We start from the raw sequence: 19,417 nt of genomic DNA, 5'->3' as shown, positions 1-19,417 counted from the left end.
ATTCGAACTTGAGGCTCTAATTAATAGTGGAGAGATCCTATTATCACGTCACAACCCTTGTTGGTCACATAGTTATTATTTTCCTTTGTCAACTGTCTTATTCACTTGTTAATGGTCAAGTTGATTGTCTACACGATCAGACCAAAATATGTAATTTTAAGTCTGAACTCCAATATTGAATTATTAAATTGTTAATTAATAAATTTATATGTATGAAAGTTATCTAAGAAAATATTTTTAATGTCAAAACTTTAATGTTAAAGTACTTGAAAAATATCATAGGCATATAAACTTGTTAAACATTCTCCTTTTATACACTTTTACAACTTTCAACAGTTTAATTTCGTAAAACCATTTTAACTTCAACGTATTTATTTTCTTTTTCAACAGCTAGTTTAATGTTATATTATACTATGAATTACATTGACGTCTTAAATTCTTTATCCATTCAAACACCTATCACGTAAATTTCATGACAAAAGAAAAAAAGTTAACAAGCGAGCAGCTTAAAAGTGTGAGATTCCCTTCAAAAAAGAATAAATTCCTAATGCAAGAAACATCACACAATTACAAAGAGTACAAGCTGGAGTCCGTTGATGTGTGATTTGACAAGCTGTCACTTAAGTGATTTTTTTTGTTTAATAAATAGGTAATATTAAATTTATCGGGATATTTCATTTAGTCATTTGAACTAAGTCTTATTTCAATTCAACACCTCAATTCTTAATCCGGCTTAAATTTTAGAAATCTTTTTGTGTGTGTTTTCATTCATCTATTAGATAGTTAAATTAACTACATAAAATAAAACATCCATCTATTAGGTAGTTAAATTAACTACATAAAATAAAATATCCATCTATTAGGTAGTTAAATTAACTACATAAAATATGTTATCTTTTTTAATTATATGCATTCACCTCACTACGCTGTAAAACACCAAACATTTTTTATTTGAGATTGATGCGTACAATTAAAGGAGATAACATATTTTATGTGATTAACTTAACTACATAATGGACAAATAAAAACAAATGTAATTTTATTTTCCAAAATTTGAACAGAAAATATGTAACTGAAACACTTAATTAGAAATTGAGATGTTCAGTCTAAATGAAATATGTTGATAAGTTTAAGAGATTGATTATGTGTTAAGCCTTTTTTTCATAGGTTATTGTACTCGTTTGAGATTCTTAAAATTCAAATTTGAGAACTCTAATTAATCGTGAATAAATTTTATTTGTCTTGTGACAACCCCCGATAATTATAAAGAATTAAAAGAGGATTCCCCACGGCCCACACCATCTGTCTACTCACTGTCTTAAAAGACTAGTCTCTTTGAATTCTTCCACTTATATACACCATATTTGAATGCTAATTTCATTGTTTCATCATCCAATAAATATCTCAAAAGGTACTGAACTATAAAGAATTATGTAGCATAGTTATTTAACTTTATTTTGTATTAATAAAATCACTAACTTATGAGTTTTCTCTTCTAAAATTACTCAATCAAATTTGTCCCACAAAAAATATGACATGGCAAATAAATTAATTTTTTATGCCATGTAGACATGAATCCTACAAATAAAACAGAATTAAAGAAAACCCATATCTCATTAATCTTTGTATCTGATTAAAACAAAATTAAAAGTATAAATGTTGTTATATTTTGATATGTGTAATCATCATTAGGTCAAAGAGAATAGTAACGCTTTGCGTTAATAATCATGTAGTGATGATTTAGACGCTGATTTTAATCATATAATAAAATGAATTCAAAAACACTTCTAAGAAATCAGAGTAAATATAAACGCTGCTATATTGTATGTGTTGAAATACCTCAACTAATAGGAATTGGTTAAATCAGTCGCTTAACCAGTAGCCCAACCTAATTACTCCAGTACTATATAAATTCTAACATATCCTTTGTTTTCTTCATCTTTCAATATCTTTTCTTTTAATGTTGAAGAAATTTTGGGAGCTGTTCTAACTTTTTTTTTTTTTTTTTGGTTGTAACTTATACAAAAAAAAAAAAAAACAGTTTTACCAAGTAAAGACAAAAAAATAAATTAATCAGCCCTGTCATAATTTTGTTTTAATCAGACAAAAAAATCAATAAGATAAGGGTCTTCTTTAATTTTATTTTATTTGTTGGGTCCGTGTCTACATGACATAAAAGATTAATTTATTTTTTCATGTCATATTTTTTTCATGACAAATTTGATAAAGTGATTTTATAAGAGAATCCATAAGGTAAGTGCTTTTATGATACAAAACAAAGTTAAATGATTTTGCTAGATAATTTCTCATAATTAAGTGATCTTTTGAGATATTTACTCTTTCATCAGCCGCCATTCACACAAACAGAGCTTATAAATTTGTTTGAACCAAATTCTCCTATATTTGATTTTATTTTTGGGTACAAAATACTCCTATATTTGATTCTTTGTTGGTGCAAAATTCTCCTATATTTGATAAAGTGAGAGAGATGACGACTATCTTTGGAATAATGAAGGTGAATCTTGTCAACGCTAAAGGTCTAAAAAACAACGAATTATGGGGTATTTAGTAGGCGTTTGGCCATAAAAATTATTCACTTTTTTCCGGATTTTTTTTTTACTTTTAGCGTTTGGCCATAAAAATTATTCACTTTTTTCCGAAGTTGTATCCTGGAATATTAAAAACAAGAAAGACTTGTTTTTAAAAAAAAATCAACTTTTTTCACCTTTTTACACTACATTTCACCAAAAACTACAATTTCAAAAATTATGGCCAAACACAACTCCAACTCCAACTCCAACTTCAAAAATTCCAAAAAAAGTGAAAAAGTTTTTTGTATTTATGGCCAAACGGGTTCAATTCTATCAACATTAATTCTCGACTCTTTTCTTCTTTTTCTTTTAATTTAATTTGTTGTTTAGCTTTTGTACATAGGTAGATTCAAGATTTTATGTTCATGAATTCTGGATCACAATTTTTTTTCTTTGTTTAGTAGGTACTTGAATAGATTATTATGTATCTTAAAAGAATTTTTTAACACAAAAATAAACTTTGGACCTAGCTCTGCCCTGACATTCTAGCGTTTGGCCAAGATTATGTGAATTTTGAAAAAAAAAAAAAAAATTGTGTCGAGAAATAGTTTTTGGTCATGCATTTTACTTGAAAAAAATTGAAGTTTCGGGAGTGAAAGATGAAACTTGAAAATTTTTCTTCCAATTTTTTAAAAAACTGATCAAATTCCCTGTACAAACAAATATTTTCAATTTTTTTTAGAAAAAGAAAAACTTCCGAAATCAATGGCCACTATAAATCCTCCTAAATGGGGTGGGAAAAAAAAAAAAAAAAAACGAGAGCTTTGTATAACGTAGTGGTGTTGCAACTTTTAGCTTCAGCTTAATTCACCTGTTTTACCTTTTGGTATTCAGGTGAACAGGGAGATCAATTTTGGGGTCCATTCATTGTAAATGTGTTTTTTTGCTATATAGTCCTTTTTATATGCGATCGGTAAAATATAATACAAAGAAATATCTATCAACTTATGGGTCTTTTTTTACAAAATATAAATTTATAGGTCAAGTTTTATATTTAAAATTTTTGAAACCATGGTTTGAAACCACGAGATGAAATGCATGTCCAAACGCTGATTTCATCTCATGGTTTCAAATCGCATGTCCAAACGCCTACTTAGACATTTGTGTGTTATAAATAATTTCATTAAGGGTAAAAAGGGAATTTAAAAGTTATTTTTTTTTCTAATTATAGGAAGTTGATATTCTTTTCGGATAGACTAAAAAGGAAAGTGTGTCATATAAATTGGGACGAAGGGAATTTCCCATGCGATCCTACCCTTCCCATATTGTAGGTGAACCCACTGAAATCATAACTTGTCCTTCTTCTTACACAGGTTGCACAATAATTTGCATATTGCATCTCTGTACCTAATTTGCATATTGCATCTCTGTACCAAGTAAGGATGTCAAGAATATTTAAGCCACCAGCTGATTTTGGACAACAGATTTTGTCCCAAGCTAACAAAGCCTTGTGTGATACTGCAGTACGTCCTGTCCATAGGAACCTCCTAGATACTGCTTCAATTTGTTGAACAATCTTAGGTAAAATAAAGATCTGAGACCCAAGGGTTTGGCTCAGTGATCACTGAAGTGGGGGGAGAACCATGCAAGTTTAAATTCCATCGGAGACAAAAACACCAGGTGATTTCTTTCCATTTGTCTAAGCCTTGGTGGTTAGAGTTATCTGGTACCTGTTGCTGGTGAGAGGTAGCAAGCATCCCGTGGGATTAGTCGAGGTGCGTGCAAGCTGGTCTGGACACCAAGGTTATCGAGAAAAAAGAAGAACAAAACACTCTTGATTAGTTGTACTCCGTCTCCATTAGACTAGAACTTTGCTGTCCATGTTGTATTCGACCCACTCATGTCTCTGAAATATTAGAGCTAATTATAGCTTGTCCTTTTAATCGTTTCTGGAATCCTATATGTGATGCCAGTAACCACGATCTTACTAATGTCCTTCCTACTTGAGGCAGATGGAAATATTTCAGTTGAGGAAACTGGCGATGCTTTAAAAAACACTGATTTTGTTTTCACATTTTACATATTTCTTGGTTATGTAAAGTATACATAAATACATTGATTTTGTATTTCTTGGGTGGCATGGCAATGAGGATAGGGGTCGCGAGGGTTTTGGGTAGGGTTTTATTGTGGCTAGAGAGATTCCAGTTTTCTTATTTCATCCTTTATCGTTCACTTGCAGCAAGGCCTTGGAGAAAGCCAGTAAAAATAAGATGATTATAGATGCTATCGGGGAGCCCGTTATTAGAGGTCCTTGGTATAATGCATCACTAGCAGTAGCTCATCAAAGGCAATCTGTATCATGCACATTTCCTGTCTCTGGACCACAAGGCACTGGAATTTTTCAGTTGAAGGCAGTTCGTAATGGAGGTTGGTGCTCGGAGTAGACATTCTCTATCTTGTTTTTCATTCACAGATACGTGTTCTGAAAAACGGACATTCTCTATTCTAGTTTATCAATCCCAGATATGTTTTGCGGATTATTTAAGCCATAGTTGTTGAGTCATGGTGGTGATAAGGTCAAAATGTCCTGCAAAATTCCAAATCTATGCCATTATAAACGAGGAAATCTAATGGATAAAACAGTTATTCTTTGCTTAGCTTTCATTAAGAAACGTGGAACCTGGAATATAACTAGTTATTCCTTAATAATGAGGATGTTTCCAGAAGCGGGGTTTGTTTTTGAATGAATTGTTGTCTAACTTCACTCAAAAATGAAACCTGAAGTTATTATAGAATCCAATTCGAAAATCATTCTTATTTTGATCATTTCTTAGATTCTTTAGAATTGTATAGAATCCATTTTGCAACTTTAAAGCGAACAATTACCTTAACTCATTAGCTCAACTTTACATGTTCATAATTGTCTCAAGATACTTGTTCTACATGTCTAACAAGTACTCTGCTGTTGTTTAATACTTGGAGCATAGGACAAATGGTCTCGCGACTGGGAGATACTCATTATGGAAGCTCTCGTCCATGTCCCCGGGAATGAAGAGAAGCAGCAAACATTTCGGATCAAGGTTTCAGATTACCTACTTCCACCAGCTAGTAACGCATGCAGGGGTTGCACATCTCAGGAATCGTCCTGTAGTGTGGAGAAGAAATAACGAATGTTTATTCTGCCATGCCTCAGTGATTTTTTTTTTATTTTTCCTTTTCATACAAATCATTCACATGATAACAAGTTTGTATTTAGGGCTCTTTGAAAATTTCCAGTTCCAAGGCACCAAATCTATGCTTGCATGAAAGAGGGATCTTATTGAGGCAATTACCAGATTATACTTATTTATTAAATTGCGTAGTCGGGGATTCTCTTATATTTCGAAGCTCTGTGGACAGTATCATTGTTTGTATTTGATTTACTGGTATGAGAATGAATAAGTTCATCATCAAACTGTTGATTTTGGCAAGGAAAACCTTTTTGTGGATTTTTACCTGTACTATAAATGGTTTCAATGTAGTTCTCTTGGAGATGAGAAAAGTTCATTTGCATTTTTACTGTCTGGTTTTAAGTTCAATTCTTGAGCTGAATAATCAGGACTCAAATAGCTGATTAAGACAAATATATCCCAAGTTGCTCAGACTCTTCAAAAACATTGCCGAGTGTGTGTTGGATCTTCCAAAAGTTGTGCAATTTTTGAGAATCCGACATGGGTATAACAATTTTTGTGGAGGTCCAGACAACATAGAATATATCCATTGTTTTGAAATTGCTTAATTGTAGTAGTAATTAAAAATATTGATTTCCATAAACATATCCATGTTTAAGTTTTTGTTGTCCCTTTGTTACGTCAATTTAAATTGCCCCTCATCAACTAGGCTATGGTGGTTGGAAAAGTCATTAAACAAAGCCAATTAGGTGTGAACTCTGTTTCTTTGACCAAATTCAATTCAATTTACATCCAACATTGAAACGTATGAAGTTTCCTGAAACTGACAAGATATTTTGTTTACAAGCCAATCGATTTCTTGATAACCAGGTTTATAGAATAGTAAACGTTTCATTTAAAGGAAATAAATCATTGAACCAATGTTTATTTCCTATTTTTTTGGCTCCCAACCTGGTGTTCAGCTCCCTCATTTGGAGCTTTGATAAATCCGAATTCCATTGCGTAAAATTCATTTAAAGAAAAAACACTCCTTAACAGGATATTTTTTTCATTCTCAGAATTCAAACTTGAGACTCTAATTAATAGTCGTGAGATCCTATCATCACAACCCTTACATTGTTAATGGTCAAGGTGATTGTCTACACGATCATACCAACATTGAATTATTAAATTGTTAATAAATAAATTTATATGTATGAAAGTTATATAAGAAAATATATTTAATGTCAAAATTTTAATGTTAAAATACTTGAAAAATATCATAGGCATATAAACTTGTCCTTTTATACACTTTTACAACTTTCAAGAGTTTAATTTCGTAAAACCATTTTAACCTCAACGTGTTTATTTTCTATTTCAACAGCTAGTTTAATGTTATATTATTTTCCGTCTATCACTAAATGCTTATAGTATAAATTACATTGACGTCTTAAATTCGTCATCCATTCAAACACCTATCACATAAAACGAACACTTTCACGTAATTTCATGACAAAAGAAAAAAAGTTAACTAGCGAGCAGCTTAAAAGTGTGAGATTCTCTTAAAAAAAAAACAAATTCCTAATGTAACAAACATCACATAATTACAAACAGTACAAGCTGGAATCCGTTGAAGTGTGATTTGACAAGCTGTCACTTATAGTGATTTTTTTTTTTTTTTTTGGTTTAAGACATAGCTTACCGTAAACTTCGGAGGATATCTTATTTAGTCATTCGAATTAATTTTTATTGCAATTCAACAAGTCAATTCTTAATAAAGTGTTTTGATTTAAATTTTAGAAATTTTCTTGTTTGTGTTTTCATCTATCTATTAGGTAGTTAAATTAACTATATAAAATATGTCATCTTTTTTAATTATACGCATTCACCTTATTAAGTCGTAAAACACCAAATATTTTCTATTTAACGTTGATACGTACAATTAAAGGAGATGACATATCTCCATATTTTATCGATTAACTTAACTACATACTAGATGAATAAAAACACATATATATATATATATTTTTTTTTTAATTTGAACTGAAAATATGTAACTGAACTGCTCTATTAAGAGTTGAGGTGTTCAGTCTAAATGAAATATGTTGATAAGTTTAAGAGACTAGTTTGTGTTAAGCCTTTTTTTCATCCATTATTGTACTCGTTTTAGAATCTTAATTAATTCAAATTTATATTCTTAAAATTTGAATTTGAGATCTCTAATTAACCGTGATTAAATCTTATCCATCTCGTAACAATACTCGTTAATTACAAAGAATTAAAAGAGGACTCCGCACGGCACACACCATCTGTCAACACACTGTCTTAAAAAGACTAGAATCCCCGTTGGATTCTTCCACCCATAAACACCATATTTGAATGCTAATTTCATTGTTTCATCAGCAGCCATTCACACAAACAGAGCTTATAAATTTGTTTGAACCAAATTCTCCTATATTTGATTTTATTTTTTGGGTACAAAGTCTCCTATATCTGATTCTTTGTTGGTACATAATTCTCCTATATTTGATAAAGTGAGAGAGATGACGACTATCTTTGGAACAATGGAGGTGAATCTTGTCAACGCTAAAGGTCTAAAAAACAACGAACTTTGGGGTATTTATTCTATCAACATTAGTTCTCTACTCTTCTCTTTCCGTTCCTTTTAATTTAATTTCTTGTTTAGCTTTTGTACATAGGTAGATTCAAGATTTGTTGTTCATGAATTCTGGATCACAATCTTTTTTTGTGTTTAGCAGGTTCTGAATAGATTATTATTATTATGTACTTCATCCGTCCCAATTCATGTGATATAATTTGACTAGGAATGAAGTTTAAGAAAGAAAAAGAATACTTTTGAAACTTGTGATTCGAAATAAGTCATAGATATTTGTGTGGCTGTAAATTATTTCACTGTAAAGCGAAGTTTTAAGTTAAATTATTTCTAAATATAGAAATATATAACTTTTTTGGGACAAAACTAAAAGGAAAGTGTATCACATAAATTGGGACAGAGAGTATGTTAAAAGAAATTTTTAACACGAAAATAAACTTTGGACCTGGCTCTGCCCTTGACATTCTGGAATTTGGCCATAGATTTTGTGAAATTTGAAAAGAAAAGAGTTTTTGAAGTTGCGTTGAAAAATAGTTTGGAACCTGAAATTTTATATGGACATGCATTTTACTTGAGAAAAAATTGAGATTTTGTGAGTAGAAGAAAAAATTATCAGTTTTTAAAACTTGAATATTTTTCTTTTAAAAAACTGATTAAATTCCATGGACAAACAATATTTTCATTTTAAAAAAAAAAAGCTTCCGAGATCTATGACCAAACTGGAGCTTCGTGGTGTGGTGACTTTTAGCTTCAGCTTAATACTCCTGTTTTACCTTTTGGTATTCAGGTGAACAGGGAGATCAATTTTGGGGTCCATTCATTGTAAATGTGTTTTTAGCTATATAGTCCTTTTTATATGCGATCGGTAAAATATAATACAAGAAATAGATAAATAAGAATAAATAATTTTTTTCTATTCAAATTATAATTGATCATTAAACATCATGTCCCCCCATATTAAACTCATTATGTGCAGCACTATTATTGTCCTTATTGTTCAATTACTTTAATAATACTTATGCACATATTTTAGGGGTTTTAATGTGGTGTTGTTGTATATTGTGTAGGTGGTGGAATAGATCCATATGTTTTGCTTCAATATAGAGGTCAAGAACGTAAAAGCACTACTGCTCGAGGTATTCATCAATTATATATCTGCATTCTCTTTTATGTTTTTTCCTTCTTTAAAAGTATAACAGAGGATAAACTTTTAAGCTATAACATGTATCATCGCATTTATCTTCGATTCCAATTCTATATGCATATAATTAAAAAAAAAAAGTTTCAATACACATATATACTTGTACTAAGCTAGCATTCATTGTAACAAAGATATACTAGGTACATGTTACTAGGGCTTTTAATATATTTGGCAGTTTGACGGAAAATATTTACAGTCGTTAGCCAAACATACAAAAAATATGCGTTAATTATGTATAAATATGTAATTATATGTATATTATACATGAATATACAAAAGATATACATTTGTCGGCTATTGTTTTGGTGGACAGCTATTTATGGCTACTTCCCTTGTTATATCATGCACTCATTAACATAAAATCACTGACCTGTCTCTATGAGAAACTAGGATGGCTTGCAATAAATTGTTTGGCCCCACACTAATAGCCTGTTCGGCCAAGTTTTTGGGAAGCTAAAAATACTTATTTTCTTTTAAAAGTGTTTATTTTAGAGCGTTGAAGGGTTTGGCCAAGTTTTTAAATTTCAATGACATAATTAATTTTTGGGAGTAATTCTGAAAAAATGATGTTATTGGTTCTTCACTCATAAAAGCAGGCCAAGGCAGTAAACCAGAATGGAATGAGAAGTTCAATTTCAAGATAGAATATCCCTCAACAGATGGACAGTACAAGCTTATACTTAAGCTCATGGATCATGATACCTTTTCTTCAGATGACTATCTTGGCGAAGCCACGTAAGTAATATTTGTACTTTTGTTGTTGAAACTTGAATTTCGATTTTGACGTTGTAAAATTCTGTCACAAAATACACGTAGCAACATAGCGGGAGCTTAAATTTTAAGGACATAGATTACTTTATCAAAACAGGTCTTTTCTTGTCTCCAAAATTCTATTTACTGGTGCATATTTTTAGGCTTGTTACCAAGTAATTATATGTGTAAAATCTGAACTTTTTTATTCAATCAATTTGTACATGTAGTATCTACTTGAAGGAATTTATTGAGCTGGGATTGGAGAATGGAATAGCTGAAATTCATCCTCGCAAATATAGTGTGGTGGGCAGTGATCAATGTTACTGTGGTGAAATTCAAGTTGGCATCACTTTCACTCCAAGGGTATATATTCTAAATTTGAACCTTTATCCGCTATTTAGAATTTACTGGCCCAACCTATCCTAAGTCGGTAGAATAGTGCCACTGGTTACTTTCCAGGCTTGTCTTGAAAAATAGTCACGGTTATAAAGTTTCAAATTTCATAGGTGAAATTTCATGATAATGTCTGGAGTTCACCAATGCAATTTGAAATTTCATGTTGTGGCTATTTTCCAATCAAAAGGTTGAAAAGTGGCTATTTGTGAACTTTACCCTCCTAATCCGCGCTGTGTAGGGCCCATCCAGAGACGGGTGTAGCATGAAAGTTACGGTTTCACGTGAACCCAACAACTTTTATGTATACCCTGTTGTATATGTATTAAAAAATTCACCAAATATCTGCATATATTTTATTATGAACTCAGTTATTAAATTGTATAGTATTAATTTTAAGTCGTAGGAACCCCTAAACTTGAAATCCTGGATCAACGCCTTTAGGTCAATTAAAGGCTGGCACTTTGTACCAGGGTTTCTCCATTCCGAATACTCGGATCCAAAATCTTTGGTTAAGGGTGAAAGGATCTCATTCATCGACGGCACCTTTTGGTGGTAGCTACCTGTATTTGTTTCACATAGGAAAAAAAAAAAAAACTGCTACCATGACTTTGCAAATCTTGGTCAATTTTCCTGAAAGCTTTAATTTTAAAGGATAAAAGGAAAGTTGGGATCCGAACAAAATCAACAAAATATAAGAAATCTGAGTGAATAGAAAGAACAAAATAAAGGACAAATTTCATTTGGAATGCTAATATATTTGGTTGATGCTATGTTAAATAATTTGACAGGAGGCAATTGAGGAAGAAGAAGAAGAATATGGTGGATGGAAGGATACTACTGATGATTACTGAGTAGTTAGCTTGTTAAATATCTGCCTGATCTTGTACTTATCAATTATGTGAGTAGAGTAAAGATGAAGATCGTCAGAGCTTTGTTCTTATATTAATTATGCTATGTTAAAGAAATTGTTAATGAATATTGAAGGAATTGAAGTATAAACCCTCATTGGAGCCTGACTAAATTTGGATTCACGCCGCGTAAGACCCATTCGAAGGAAGCACTCTCTACCAAGGATTTTTCTATACTCAGGGCTCGAACCCGAGACCTCTGAAGGAGCAAAAACAAAGGTTGAAAAGATTGAAAACATGTGTTAATAATATAGGAACAAGTAGAAATTAACGCAGTTAACTTGCTATGAGAACTCCTCTATTTCTTAGCTTATTTTCTTGACATGGATACCGTTGAAGTTACAAGCTCATCTAATACTACTAATTCAAATTAACATTATATTTTCATGATATCAATCCGCACACTAATTAAGAAATAAAATTAGAGATAACTAGTAATTCTTGGATTATTCATTCTGGGGGTTTAGTTTCGTCCAGGACTTGGTCAAATAAATTAATTAACTCTACGCATGGTCATTTTGATCATTTTCTCTTACAAGCTCATCACACACAACTGCTTCAAATATTATATTTTCTTGATATCAGATAATGAAGAAGTTGAGAATATTAGGAGAATAACTCAAAATTTTTGGATTAATGATTCTGGGGGATCAGGTCCCCCAGGACTTAACCAAAATCATCCAACCTCTATACGCGAACAACTGTTTTGATCATTTTCTCTTACAAGCTAGCTCATCATATACAATTACTTCAAATTATTGTGATATTTTCATCATAACGATCTGCACACTAATCAATAAATAAGATTATAGGACAACTCAAAATTCTTGGATTATTAATTCTGGGGGATCTGGTCCTCCTGGAGTCAATCAAAATCATCCAACCTCTATACATGAACAAATGTTTTAATCATTTTCTATTATAAGCTCATCAAATACAGTTACTTCAAATTGTTGTCATATTTTCATGATAACGATCTGCGCACTAATCAATAAATAACATTATAGGGCAACTCAAAATTCTTGGATTATTGATTCTGGGGATCAGGTCCTCCAGGACATAACCAAACACATCCAACCTCTATAAATGAACGAATGTTTGATCATTTTCTATTACATGCTCATCAAATACAACTATTTCAAATATATTCTCATGACATCGAACCGAGCACTAACAAGAAATAAGATTAGGGAGTATGTCAAAATTCTTGAATTAGTGGTGTTGAGGGTCAGGCCCTCCAGGACTATACCACCTTGTCTCGTTAACATTATCTCCATAATCAACTCCAATAATTGCTTTCTTTCTCTCAGAAAGGACTTGAAAATCTTCAATTAAACTTCTTTTCTTCTCTTCTATAGTCGGAGCTTCTGCGTATCGTACCATAATCAGCACAATAATTAGACAAAGAAAGATTTTTGCAAGAGACATTTCTTCTTGATTAGGATTCTCTACCTCAACAAAGTGTCGATGATAAGAACGTATGGTCTTAGTATATATAGATGATTTTGTATGCACATAGGACATTTGTCCTTTATCTCGTGGGGTTCATGAGCAAGCTAGTGGTAAGGCCACCAAAATTTGTGCTTTAGCTCCAAAAAGCTTTCTTACTTTTTGTCACGCCCCAAAACCCGCCCTAGACGTGACCGGCATCCGTCGTCATGAACAACCTTATAAATCAATAACGTCAAGCTCTTTTTCGATAATCTTTCATTATTTAACTAAACAATTGATAAATAACTAAATAAAATTTAAGATCACAATTATGAAACAAAATCAGCGGAAGTATAAAATAAACTAATAGTTGTGAACGTGGCAAACGCCTCAAAAAGTCATAGGAGACTTCAACATCTACCCATAGTATGAAACTTGTCTATGGAGCTTCTAAGAAAAATAAACTAACCCAGGACACAGCTCGAAACTGTTAAGGAGTAATAATTGACTCAATGAAAACACACGAACAAATGTTTGGGCTCACCAACAATCTGGAAAATAGCAATCACTCCTAATCCGCGAGATCTGTCTGTACCTGCTTTTCTTCATTACCTAACATACCATAAAAAACAACAATGGTATGCCTGAGTATTGGATACTCAGTGAGTGTCTCAGGGACAATAAGTAATATAACAAAATATGTATTTCTATAAGATCAGTGATACAATTTTAATGAAAAACAGTTGGAAATCTAGAGATAAAAATAAACCAACAACTTCACAACCATCAATAGAGAAACCATAAATCGGTATATAATTCAATTCCAACTCATTATGTCATTAAGTACAATTTCAGTCTTTCCAGTTCGAGTTCAACATTCTCAACAAGCCACTCACAGGAAAACGAGTTTATTATTTTCAATAAGCCACTCACAGGCAAATAAGTTCATTATTATCAATAAGTCAGGCGAACAAGTTCATTATTATGAATAAGCCACTCACAGGCAACAAGATACAAAACAAGTCACTCACAGGCTAATCAAAGTATAACACATGCCAATACAGGCCCAAACAAGTGAAATGAAGGGATGACCACTTAAGATTCCCTAAACCAGCATAGAAGCACCACATCGGGGTTGTCATCCTCGAAGGCTATCCTTCCTTCCGAATAGCTAGGCAAAACCACATGGGGGCATGTAACCCTAGATGACCACTCTTCCTCCCGAATGGCTAGGCAAAATCACATCAAAGTTATGAACTCTCGATGACCACTCTTCCTCCCGAATGGCTAGGCAATTACCACACCAGGGCGTGCAACCCACGATGACCACTCTTCCTCCCGAATGGCTAGGCAAACCCCACTAGAATCCATAGTGACTACCCTTCCTCCTGAGTAGCTAGGCCAAACACAAACAATAGAGAATCATAGCAAAACAGCCAATTCATAATCATAACATAGAAGCCGAATCTCAAATCATGGCATGGAAGACGAATCACAAATCATATCATGATAGTCAAATTATTCATTAAGGATGATGTTCATTATCTCATTATAGGGGTACATCAAGCCATTCAATTTTAGAAACCGAATTCACTTCTTTAAACAAGTTTCAAGTTCAACACAATCTATTATAGAACATTCCCATGAGATAGTCAAGCTTTTCACTTATCAAGTTTAAACATCCCTTATGGGTAATTCGAATTCAAACACCAGACTTTATATCTTAATTTTCAATCATCCTTTAGAGAGGAAAACAATCATGAATACGTATATATAATATAGTAAAAACAAGGTTAAATGTGGGTTTGTCCCTCACGCACACAAACCACAACCAAAGTCACACAAATCGTTTCAAAAGAGTATGTTCAAAAAGAGACATATAAATCACCTTCATAGTCAAAAAGGAATTCTAAAAGAGACATACCTCAAATCCCGCTAAAATGCTACCAAAAGGAATTTCCAAGATTCAACAATCACACTACAATGACTTTAGATAAGAAAGATTAGAACTTTAACCAATTCTAGGGATTTCTACCCTTATTCGAAAAACTAGGGCTTTTCTAGCCTTAAAAATGTTTTCTTGGACCTCATGTGAATCATTAGAGAATTCTAATCTAAACCTTATTAATAAACTCAGAAAATCAGAAGTATTACCTCTTAGACGAATTCCACATGCCCCTTTCCGATTCTTCTTGAATTTTCAAGAACCTAGGGTTTGGAGAGATGAACTAGTGTCAAGAAGAGGTGAATTTAGTGTAGAATCGATATAGATGGAGTAGGAACTCACCTTAAAGATTTGGGGAGGCCTTAGGGTTAATTTTTCGTGATTAGGAATATTTAGGACCTAACCTCATGCTTAAATAGGAATAAACACGAAAATCCGACTTTTGACCTGCAAATTCGTTGTTCCAGCGTTGGGCCCGCTATGCATGGCCAATGCCTGAACGTTCCTGGTCAGAGAGGTGTTTTCCCATGATGGCCCGCGACGCGGGGCACACGCATGCTCCCTCAAGCGTGACGTGAAGCCAACGCGGGTAGTCCGTATCGAATTCTGCGCAGTGTTTTTGTAACGCTTATAACTTGTAAATAACTCTGTTCGGCCTCCACAATAAATCGTTGGAAAGGTATTGCAAAGATCTACAACTTTTATTCTTTAAGTTTTCTCAAATTCCCAACGCAAATACCCTAAAACAGGCCATAAGTGCAGACTGTCTCAGATTTAGACCAATTTAGAAGCCCTTAAGAACTCCACTTTTTTTGTTTGACTTCAAAACGATAGTTTATCATCATAACTCATCCCTAATGGATTCATATAGCTAAAATATCATGTTCATACTAGTTTTTACACATTCACACCTAACTCAGATTTACAGGGTTTTACACTTTTATTATAAAAATATGTAATATTATATAATTTTTCATTATTGAAATTTTATTCACAAATCAAGTATACATCTCATTAATTAGTATATCTATCAATCTTTTTTATTCTAGTTTTCCTTCTATCGATTCTCACATCAACAATGGAACCAAGTAGAAAGGGTTCAACTGAATTCCTTTCGTCGGAAAATTATACTATGCAAATTAAGTAAAGATAATTCTTTTCTGGTAAATAGAGATTCTCTTTATTATATATAAGCTGATGAATTTATCCGCTTGACATCGAGTCTAGCAATAAAGGGGGTTCAAAAGTTGCTTTAAGTCATAAATTCATGTTTCAACTGTGACATCCTAAAAAAATTAGTATAAATTTCTGGCTCCGCCACTACTTCACGTATATATTTAATTTAACTCAATTTTTCATAATCAACTACTCCCTTTGTCCCAATTTATGTGGTACTACACTTTGCAATTTGGTTTGTCCCAAAAAAAATGATACATTTTCTTATTTGACAATATTTTAACTTTAAACTTTACCTTTTAAGCTTAAGAAGATGTCTATAGCCACACAAATATCTTTGGCTTATTTTAGATCACAAGATTCAAAAGTCTTCTTTGATTTCTTAAATTTGTCATTAAGAGCAACAACACACCAGTGTAGGGTAGAGTGTATGCTGTACGCAGACCTTACCTCTACCTTAGGAGGTATAGATGTTGTTTCCAAAAAACTCTCGGCTCAAGAGAAAAGGCATGACAAAAAAGGTCAGATAAGGATTGAAGAAAATAAAGAAGCCATGGCAAAATGCATTACGAAGATAAACTTCAAAAATAAAAATATATATGAATTTTATTAAAAATTTAAAAAAGTAAACTTCAAATAAAAATATATATGAACTTTATAAAAAAGTTTATCTCATTAAATTTTAACTTTGCGGTTCATTGAGCCGCCTTTGAGTGGTATCTAATCAATTCACACGAGTATGTAGTGTTTATTTTTAGGGTAAAGGGTCAAATATACCCCTCTACTTTAGTTTATTGACTAACTATGCCCTCTGTTAGTCAAAGTAATCAAATATACTCATCTGTTAGCCAATATATACAGATATACCCCCTAAATGAATGGAAAATCCCCAATCAGCCAAAATTACCCATTTAACTAAAATTACCCATGCCCCATCACTTAGACCCGACCCACAAAATTATTTCCCCCACCCTAATATACCCCTCTACGCGACCTAAACTACTCAGTACCTCAGCAATTTCCAATTCTTTACAATGCCCATCTGAGATATCAGTTAGAACTAACTTCCAATTTACAATTTTCATTCATTGCAGATAGAAAATTAGTTTGACTACTAGTTTGAGCAGTGAAACCCAAGTGGGGTATTTTCTTGGAAGAGGAACAGAGAGTTCCTAGTACTTGGTTTTTGGGGAAAACATCATATTTCCTAGAATGGATATGCGGGAGTTTGGTTGGAAAGTTTGTAGTAGTAGTAGTACAAGAAGACATAATTGGGATTTTTTATAAGCATAAAAAACGGGACAAAACTTGTTAGAAAAATCTGCACAAAAATGAACCAAACTCAAAACCAAAACATGTCTGAAAACTGTCTCAAACTAAGGTTCAAAATTGGTCCCTTAACTATGATAGTAGGTTCAAAATAGTCCCTTAACTATGCATTTAACGGTTTTAGTCCTTTAAGTTTATTCAAGTTAACAAAAACGGTCCCTTAACTATGAGAGTAGGTTCAAAATAGTCCCTTAACTATGCACTTAACGGTTTTGGTCCTTTAAGTTTGCCATTAGTTGACAGTTTTAGTCTCGACAAAATATTCATCGAACTCTATTTGTTAGATTTGACGAGAACTGTGAAAAAAAGGGAAAAATTAGTGAGAACTCTAGATCGGTCAAATAACTCGGGACAAAACCGACGGACGTTAGTCGGTTATAGGATGGACTTCCGCGTATTTTTCCTCAAAAATAACCGATGGACTTCCGTTGGTTTTCGTAAAAAACAATAAAAAATAAATAAAAAATAAAAAATAAAAAATAGTGTCCCTCGATTTTATCCATCGGTTTCCGTCCATTATTTTTTTCACTTGTTTTTGGTAGTGACAACTTTTTTAGTTTCTGCTATTTCTAATTTATTTCTAAAGTCTAGTGTATTTTATTTAGTCGATGGATTCCCTCAGTTTTAATTGATAGGGTCCGTCGGTCTTTGTGTTTCGAGACATCATTTTCTGACATTATCAAACCGTTAAGTGCATACTTAAGGGATTATTTTTAACCAACCCTCATAGTTAAGGGACCATTTTGTCAACTTATGGCAAATTTAAAGGACCAAAACCGTTAAGTGCATAGTTAAGGGACTATTTTGAACCTACTCTCATAGTTAAGAGACCATTTTTGTTAACTTGAACAAACTTAAAGGACTAAAACCGTTAAGTGCATAGTTAAGGGACTATTTTGAACCTACTATCATAGTTAAGGGACCATTTTTATCCTTTATTAGGCGTTTGACCATAGATAAAAATTATTCACTTTTTTTCCGGAATTTTTTTTCACTTTTTTTACTTTTGGGCGTTTGGCCATAAATATTCAGAATACAACTTGAAGTTGTATTTCGGAATACCAAAAACAAGAAAAACTTGTTTTTCAAAATTTTTTCACTTTTTACAACTACATTTCACCAAAAACTACAATTTTAAAAACTATGGCCAAACACAACTCCAACTCCAACTTCAAAAATTCCAAAAAAGTGAATTTGTTTTTGGTATCTATGGTCAAACGCCTAATAAAACTCAAATTAAGGTTTCAAGACATGAACCATAAATGAGCTAAACAATTGGTTCCAACACAAGAACCAAAACTAGATTATGATCAGTACTCAGGACTGAGGTACTGAGTAGTTTAGGTCGTGTAGATGGGTATATTAGGGTGGGGGGGGGGGGGGGGAAATAATTTTGTGGGTCGGATTGGGTTTAAGTGATGGGGCATGGGTAATTTTAGTAAATGGGTAATTTTGGCTGATTTGGAAATTTTCATCCATTCAAGGGTATATCTATGTACTTTGGTTAACAGAGGGGTATATTTGACTATTATAGCTAACGGAGGACAAAATTAACCAATAAACTAAAATAAAGAAATATATTTTACCCTTTTCCCTTATTTTTATGTATCTGAAGATGATGACTTACAGCCAAGATCTTATGGAATATTAGCTATCCATCTTTTTGGTCTTGGGAGAAAAATAATTCAACCTAGTACACTTGAACACGTAAATAAAGATTCTTAGCCTTTAAGTTCTAATTAATTTTTAGTCCGTTGCTTATAGTTGTATAATATTTGGTAGTGAGTGAAAGTCGAGTCAGCTTCATCTAACACGAGAGGTAGGACAGGCAAAATCAAAGTTTTCCATTCAAAATTTTACCTGCAGGTAGAGTTGTGCATTCAAAATGATGTCTGAATGCAAAACTCTGCCTTGCAAATCCAAACCTTTACCTTGCAAATTTTTTTTTTTTTTTTTTTTTTTACTGAGTTGGGGTTCGGAGAAC

At 32.5% G+C, this 19,417-nt stretch overlaps 2 protein-coding genes across 3 annotated transcripts; both read left to right on the top strand.

The window, feature by feature from the left end:
• The first annotated feature begins 4,521 nt into the window (after positions 1 to 4,521).
• LOC132613346 (uncharacterized) lies at positions 4,522 to 5,921 on the top strand. Its single transcript, XM_060327363.1, has 4 exons — positions 4,522 to 4,631; positions 4,771 to 4,958; positions 5,005 to 5,039; positions 5,519 to 5,921. The coding sequence occupies exons 1-4, from the start codon at positions 4,522 to 4,524 to the stop codon at positions 5,696 to 5,698; spliced, it is 513 nt and encodes a 170-aa protein (XP_060183346.1). The 3' UTR covers positions 5,699 to 5,921.
• Positions 5,922 to 7,982: 2,061 nt separating this feature from the next.
• Positions 7,983 to 11,643, top strand: LOC132615105 (16 kDa phloem protein 1). 2 transcript variants are annotated; one of them, XM_060329658.1, is made up of 5 exons: positions 7,983 to 8,296; positions 9,362 to 9,430; positions 10,089 to 10,230; positions 10,476 to 10,611; positions 11,433 to 11,643. In XM_060329658.1, the coding sequence occupies exons 1-5, from the start codon at positions 8,224 to 8,226 to the stop codon at positions 11,493 to 11,495; spliced, it is 483 nt and encodes a 160-aa protein (XP_060185641.1). In that variant the 5' UTR covers positions 7,983 to 8,223; the 3' UTR covers positions 11,496 to 11,643. The 2 variants fall into 2 exon arrangements, with proteins under 2 accessions (XP_060185641.1, XP_060185642.1); XM_060329659.1 differs by having other exon boundaries at positions 7,985 to 8,296; positions 10,092 to 10,230.
• Positions 11,644 to 19,417: the final 7,774 nt, after the last annotated feature.

The sequence above is a fragment of the Lycium barbarum genome, chromosome 10 (assembly GCF_019175385.1).
Source record: "Lycium barbarum isolate Lr01 chromosome 10, ASM1917538v2, whole genome shotgun sequence".
NCBI lineage: Eukaryota > Viridiplantae > Streptophyta > Magnoliopsida > Solanales > Solanaceae > Lycium > Lycium barbarum.
Note: the sequence above shows the minus strand (reverse complement) of the source record. Positions and strands in the feature narration are given on the sequence as shown.